The sequence below is a fragment of the Scylla paramamosain genome, chromosome 38, assembly GCF_035594125.1.
Source record: "Scylla paramamosain isolate STU-SP2022 chromosome 38, ASM3559412v1, whole genome shotgun sequence".
Taxonomy (NCBI): domain Eukaryota; kingdom Metazoa; phylum Arthropoda; class Malacostraca; order Decapoda; family Portunidae; genus Scylla; species Scylla paramamosain.
In genome coordinates, this window is record NC_087188.1 from 8,903,735 (window position 1) to 8,911,234 (window position 7,500).

The 7,500-nt window shown below is 47.4% G+C and overlaps 1 protein-coding gene across 2 annotated transcripts in view; it reads right to left on the reverse strand.

The window, feature by feature from the left end:
• Window positions 1–7,500, reverse strand: part of LOC135091721 (uncharacterized) — a 49,623-nt gene that overhangs the window by 19,153 nt on the left and 22,970 nt on the right. The window contains exons 4-5 of one of the 2 annotated variants that reach the window (XM_063989626.1): window positions 3,307–3,514; window positions 1–2,035 (exon numbers count right to left, since the gene is read on the reverse strand). The exon at window positions 1–2,035 is cut by the window's left edge and continues 581 nt beyond it. In XM_063989626.1, coding sequence (XP_063845696.1) covers window positions 1–2,035; window positions 3,307–3,381 — 2,110 coding nt within the window. In that variant the 5' untranslated portion in view covers window positions 3,382–3,514. The remainder of the gene's footprint in view (window positions 2,036–3,306; window positions 3,515–7,500) is intronic. The other variant, XM_063989627.1, reaches the window with a different exon arrangement.

A 7,500-nucleotide genomic window follows, 5' to 3' on the forward strand; every position in this document is an offset into this window, starting at 1 on the left:
CCACCTGCAGTTCTGACAGCTGCGACGCTAGCTCGGACCCTGAGATGGCCTCCTCCTCCGCCGCCTTGGCGGACTCTGCCACATCGTCTTCCTGGTCTGGCAGACTCTCGTCGTCGTAGGTGATGACGGTGACAGGCAGCGGGTGGTCCTCGATGTCGTCTGACAGGCGCCGCACTCTCTCCTTGTAGCTGCGGATGTTACGAAACTTGCCGGTAAGAATGGTCTCCTCCTCCACGTCTTCCTCGTTGGCTTCTTCCTCCTCACTCTCCTCTTCGTCCTCGTCCAGCGTCTCGATCACTTCGGCGTCGTCCTCGAGGCTGAGCTCCTCCCCCTTGGGCGGGAGGTCGGCCTCGTCGTCCCGCGCTTCCATTTCGGCGGGACGCTCCTCCCCAGAGGTCGGGTAGAGGTGAGGTTCGGCGGGCGGCGGAGGCGAGCTGCCAGAAATAGCCTCCGGGGCACCGCTGCTCTCCGGGGAACTGTTCAGGGCGTCTTCCTCCTCCGCAGGGAGGGGCGCCTCGACCTCCTCATTGCCTCTGGTGGCGGCGGGCTCGCCCTCGGGACTCGAGGACTGCAGCGTCTTGGGGGATAGAGTCCTCGCGGGCTGCCCGCTCTCTCCCGCAAGCCGCTGAGTGCTCTCGTGACCTTGGTCGTCTTTGTTATGACCTTCATTATCGATCATCACACAAGCCTCAACACGGCATACCTCACTGCCCTCGCGGCCCCAGCACGGCCCTCCGTTACTCCTGGTGCTGCCGGCGTCGTAAAGCGTAGGCGTAGCGTAGCACGCGAGGCGACCAGCCGAGGTGCGAGGCACGGCCGGCGGCGTGCCCGGGGCGTGGTGGCACCAGCACGACCCGCTCTTGGCGACTGGCGAGGTGACCCACACTGGGTGCCGGGTGCAGGTGTGTGCCGGCCCCCCAGCGCCCTCTGTGCCCGAGTGCCCCACCGAATCCTTGTGTCCATCACTACACTCACACACGCCCTCTCCCAGCCCCCCCTGCACGCCCCGCACGCCCACCATCTCACACTCGCCATTTCGTCTCCAGGCGTCACTGTCAGCTGACTCTATTCCAAAGTCGTGGGCGTCTTTAAGGGATGAGTGAGACAAGATTTGCCTGACGGCGCGGAGATCGGCATCCGGTGAACAGGCGACGACGTCCTCGTCACGGTGGAGGTCCACCGCCACGCACAGCTCCTCACTTTCCTCGTCATCGTCTTCCCTCTCGTCGTCAAACATGACGGGCGATGTGACGGAGGTGACGCAGCCACTCTCGGGCCTCTCTCCGCTCTCGGACTGACGCAGCTGCTCCCCGCCCTCCTGCTGGTCCTCCCTCTCCCTGTCCTCCTCGGCGTCAGCCGGCTCATCGGGGCTGGCCAGGTCAAAGTCGTAGTACACGTCAGAATCCTGCTCGTGCAGGTGCACCAGGTCAGGCTGCGGCGGGTGACACATGTGCAGCGTGGGCTCGGAGGTCACCACGTGGATGGGTCGCAGGCTGGAGCCCTCCAGCAGGTCCACGTGCGGGTCGTCCAGGGAGGAGTGGCGGCACTCCATGGAGGCGTAGTGGTCGTCCGGCCCAGGATTGACCAGCGACGTTTGTTCGAAGGCTGACGTGCCGCCGTTACCGAGTCGCACCTTGGCCTGCAGGCGGCGCGCCAGGCCCTCCGCCCGCGCCCGACAGTTCATGGCGAGGAGGGAAGACAGACTGCATGGCAGAGACCAGCCGATCCCTGTCACCTCGGGGCCAGTCCCGCCCCGCTGGTCGGTGGCCACGCCCTCCTCCATGACGTCACCTATATCGTCTGCCGCCGGCGGCGACGTTACAGTGTAATTCCACCAGCATCTGGAGAGGCCCAGCAGGGCGTAGATGCCGGTGGGGGAGGCGGTGTAGGCGTCGTGAGAGTCATCACAGCACGTGGTGTCCAGGGAGAAGAAGGGAGAGGTGTGGTGGCGCGCTGGGTCTGGCAGCGGGCCGCCGCCTGGCCCCGCCTCCCCGCCGGCCCGCACACAGTACGTCACTGACTTGCTCGTCTCCACCTGCGGTAAATATAGGCACCTTTACAGAATGTACAGCCTCCCTCTCCTCTCGCGGCACCTGACGCGGCCCCGAGTGGCACCACTGCCACGCGCCCTCCGCTGGTCACCGCGCTGGTCACCGCACTGCTCACCACGCCCATGCACGCTGTTTCCTGGGCGGCGGGGCGATCACACCACCGACGCCCTCCCGCGCCCCGTCAGGCGCGGTGCTACAGCCAGGCACACTGGCCGCTACCACAGGGCCTCTCGGGGCTCAGCGTAAGTACTACACACACGAGGCGGACGTGCAGTGGGTGAGGTAGTCATGCTGCTACCCACGTCTACGGAAGCCTGAGTGACACAGGAAGGACACGAGGGAAGAGGAAGAGATAAGTAAGTAATGGCTTATCAGGCGAGTGAGTGACGCAGCGCACGTTGACAGCTTCCCTAAGCCGTGCACGTGCAGTGCCGCGCTGCTCTTATCTACTCTGGGTGACCACAGCTACACAGGCTAGCTACAGGTTATCGAGGCATGCACCACTACTGAGGGGACGACGGGGTGACGGGAGGTGTCAAGCCAGGGTGGTGTGGGTGAGCCGCGGGATCATCGCCTGAACCGCCGCAATAAACTCTGCCAACCATTGGGTATATGTACAGTAAAGCTTCAAATAATGTAAACCTTCCCTCACCTCACTGTCCAGGCCTTGCTCTATCCCCGCACGCACACCATTCACATTACCAAGACTCCATTAGTTATCATCATCATCATCATCATCACCATCATCATCACACAATTACATCATATTCTTCTATGATTTGAATACGACGTGAGCCAGAACGTAAGATAAAGCAACAAGCAAAGCCTCGCTGATGCAATTCCTGTACTAACATACATAAAAGTTGACATTATTAGTCTTTACTTCAGGATTTAGTGTAGTTGGGAGGTAGGAGTTAGGAGAAAGGAGGCAGAGTTAGGAGGTACAAGTTAAGGAGACATAATTTGAGAATAAAAAGAGTTAAGGAGGAGGCAGGAGTCAGGAGTTGGTCAGAGGTGCAACCCACAAACTGACAGAAGGCAACTTTATGAATACAGATGCCATGACACTCAGCCCGTAGCCTTCCTTTGTAGCACTCTTGCCTCACCAACCAGCCCTTTATCCCGCACTTGAAGGCCAACACAACGGGTAAGAGTCAAACAGAGGCGACAGTCACGGGTCATCACGGTTCAGGCAAGACCCAGCGGCCCAAAGCTATCCATCCCAACCCTCTTGTTGTACGATAGATGCACTTACCTCGCCTCTGTCATTCTTCAGCGGGAGTAGCTTGGTTGCACTCCCTCGCCCACGCCCACAATACACCACGGGCATCCCTCCACTTCCCGCCCGCCCTCATCCCTCTCCCCACACCTCTTGGGTTGGGGAGATGGACAGAAAACCGGGTGTATTGTGGCGGGCGCAAGTCACACTGCCAAGCATCCACGCCTCGCCACAGTGCATGCATCTGTTGGTACTCGAAAAATAGGTCACTGGTCAGGGCTGGACGCAGCTCACTCAGGCATCAGGCTCCCTCTGCTATCCTCTAGGGATGGCATTACTGTAAGGGTCATACGAGCAATACTGTGCTTTTAAAATAGAAAAATAAATGATACCAGATTGGATTCGTTAGGGATGTGGTCATAGAAAGTTGAGTACTTTTGTGATTGTTAAGTTAGGTGTTATAGAAATGTTTATTATTTAATGTTTTGAAAAATTTAACAAAAATGTGACAAAGATATCAGACCATTGTCATAGAAAATAGTGTTCTTTTGATTGTCCTGAAAAAAAAAACTAAAAAGAAAAGAGACTATGACAGGAAAAAGACAAAAGCAGACCACACAAAGAAACATTACCACAAACACACTTTCAAAAAGGCATTAAACAAACACCACATGTTGAGAACCAATACGCCAAATCAGTGACAATAAAAATGTCACAATTCCCGGTAAATAATCGTGTTGGATATCTTAGAGGGATCTGATGCCGTGTTTAGTCTTCACGTGTTTACCTGACACCCACGTGCGGCCCTGACACCTGCCAAGAATATCCAGGGAACTATAAATATGTAGAGAAAACAAAGAGAGAAAGGAAGAAAGGGAGGATGAAAGACAGAGAGGTCACTGAGAGAAGCAGCCATGCAACACAGCAGCACAGCATCACCACAGCACAGCACCACAGCCACAGACTAACCTTATGACTGGTGTGGTGACATCTCAAGCTTAAAATAAGGTCTACTGCAAGGGAGTGATTCTGAATGGCATCAGTGACAGGAAGAGAGATGGAGCAGTTGAGATCTTTAAGTGATTGTAGCTTTACTTGTGCATATATTAATTAGATTATAAAAGAAATAGTTCAGATATAAAGCATAATTTTCAAAGACGCCACTGACAAGAGAAGGAAAGGTGGAATAGCTGAGATCTTTAAATGTCTATACCTTTATTTATGCTTATACTTATTAGATTATTAAATAAATAGTTAAGTTTTGAAGCAATTCTTAAAGGCACCACTGACACCGAAAGGAGTAATGGAGTCATTTAAACCTTTCAGTGCCAGTATTTATGCTCATACTAATTAAATAGTAAAAGGAAGATAAGAATTATTCTCCAAGGCACCACTGACAGCAAGAGTGATGAGGCATGTCAAACTTTTCATCATCTATACTGTACGTGGTTGTATTTCTAGATCTGCATTCTCTAACATTTTGGTTTCTTGTCTCGACTGCTTTCACGTTATAGTGGAAGTTACTGGGGCTTTCAAGAGAGTTTTCATGAGTATGGCGATAATTCAACGAGGTATTTGTATCATCATTGGGACACACCGATACATACCCGACTAGTCATTTCTGTAGCCCTTGTAAATAACTACTTGGGTTCTATGGGTGTTTTTCCTACTGATGGTGTAGAGTACTGGTTAGAATATCAATAGGGACATGAAGACACCTTTGAAAATCCTGGTAATTTCCACTATGTTCCTATGGGTGTTTCTCCTACTAATGGTGAAGAATATTCGTTAGATTAACAGTAGAAACAAAAAGACACCTCTGAAAACCCCAGTAACTTTCATCACACTCTATTAAGTAGGTTACATTGAAAGATTCTCCTACCGATTATGAAGAATACTTGTCACTCTATCAGTATAAAGATGAAAACACCTCTGAAAACTCCACTACAGTTTGCTAAATAACTTTCCTACTGATGGCGGAGACTATAAGTAGAAACATGAAAACACCCTTGAAAACTTCCACTACAGTCTGTTAAATTTAGTAACAATCAGATGAAGTGTTTGCTAATACGGACCCATAGTTAGTCTGCTCAGTGAAATCATCTCCAGTTACTCAAATGAAGCAAGAGTGAGTCCAAGCAGTCAAAGGGTTGCCAAAAGATAGACAGCTGCCAGACTGTCAACTTTCTCCTACCAAACTGGACGCGTCTGTGCCACATAGCAGACTTGATACTTGTCGTCGCCTTGAAATTACGTTTTATTTATTTATTTATTTTTTCCTATACAAGATGACTTATTATTTATCTATTTTTTTGGTCACTTTGAAATAACATGTTTGGTTTCCTTATACAAGGTAAGTTTTATGATTTTATTTATTCATTTACTAGTTACCTAAATAACGTTTTTTTTTCCTATACAAGATAACTTTTATTATTTATTCAGTTTTTCACTAGTTACCTTGAAATATTTTTTTTTTTCCTATACAAGATGTATTTATTATTCATTTATTTATTCTTATTTGATCAGCGTGTACGTATCTTCTTCAAGTAACCTACCCTTCTGTTTGTAGTGACTATAATGGATCATCATCGTCATCATCATCATCATCATGCTGGAGGGCTCAAAAAAACATCAATTTTTCCTTATTTACGATTACAAAACAACAATATCATCATCACCATTATCATCATCATGCTACAGGTAACTTAAAAACATCAATAATGATACCAAATGCATCTTCATTCAAATACACTAACAAATTATTTCAGTCAATAATCTATCTTTACCGTTGCCAGCCACACATTCAAATTTTGTAGCCATTACAGAAAATATTTTAACAAGTCTGATTGGAATACTGTAAAAAATTTCTTGAAACCAGACTAAAAGTATTAAATCCTCTTAAATCTACATATTTCTTGTCAAGTTTGGTGTATAAAAGGTAACAAATTATATTAAATCAAAAGAAGAGATGGGATGACTTTATTGTTATTATTATTATTATTATTATTATTATTATTATTATTATTATTATTATTATTATTATTATTATTATTATTGTTATTGTTATTATTATTATTGTTGTTGTTGTTGTTCTTGTTGTTGCTGTTGTTGTTGCTGTTGTTGTTATAACTGGAAGCCACTGCAAGAGGCATCACACACGCAAAAACAAACTACACTTAACAAACAAACAACCAAATAACGATGACAACAAACACAAGGACAAGGAAGAAGGAGAAAAAGAGAAAAAGAGAGAAAAAAGAGAAAATTAAAGACACCAGACGAACAAGGCACATGACTAATAAAGAAAGAAAGAGAAAAAAAGGACGAGACATAAAATAATTACAATAATAGACAAATAAAAACACGAAAACCAGGAGGCAATGATGAAATGGGGAGAGGAAAGGGAGAAGAAAATGGGTGGAGAGGAAAAAATAGAAGAAAAAGACGAGGAGAAAAGGAATAGGAGAAGGAAAGATGCAGAGAAGGGAAATAAGACATAGAAGATGAAAGGAGAAAAAAATGAATGAGAAATGGAGGGAGACACGAGAAAAGGAGAGGAAAAGAGGAGGAGAAAATAATAAAAGAAAAAAAAAGGAGAGGAGAAACGGAATAGGAGAAGGAAAGATACAGAGAAGGGAAACGAGACTTAGAAGATGCGAGAATAAGCAGGAAGAAAGGGAAGGGAAGAGAAAATGGAAGGAGAAATATAAGGAAATATGAAAAGAGATATGTCAGGAAAATATGGGAAAAGGGAGAGGAAAACGGAGAAATAGGAAATGAAGAAGAGTATTTCGAAGGAGGAATAGGAAAAAAAAGGAGAAAATAAAAGAAGAGAAATAATAGAAAATATATGTTTGAGACAGGGAAAGGGAAGAACAAATAGAATAAAACTTGGGAAAAGAGAAGGAAAGAAAACAAGAATGACGTAAGAAGGGGGGGGGAGGGAGAGAGAGAGAGAGAGAGAGAGAGAGAGAGAGAGAGAGAGAGAGAGAGAGAGAGAGAGAGAGAGAGAGAGAGAGAGAGAGAGAGAGAGAGAGAGAGAGAGGATGTTTATTGAAGGAAGGACACTGAAAAATGGTCGAGAAATTTGGGAAAAGGAGAAATGGGAAAAGAGGAATTAAGTAAGTGAGAGAGAGAGAGAGAGAGAGAGAGAGAGAGAGAGAGAGAGAGAGAGAGAGAGAGAGAGAGAGAGAGAGGTATATAGTGCCAGACACCCCTACCTATACTTAC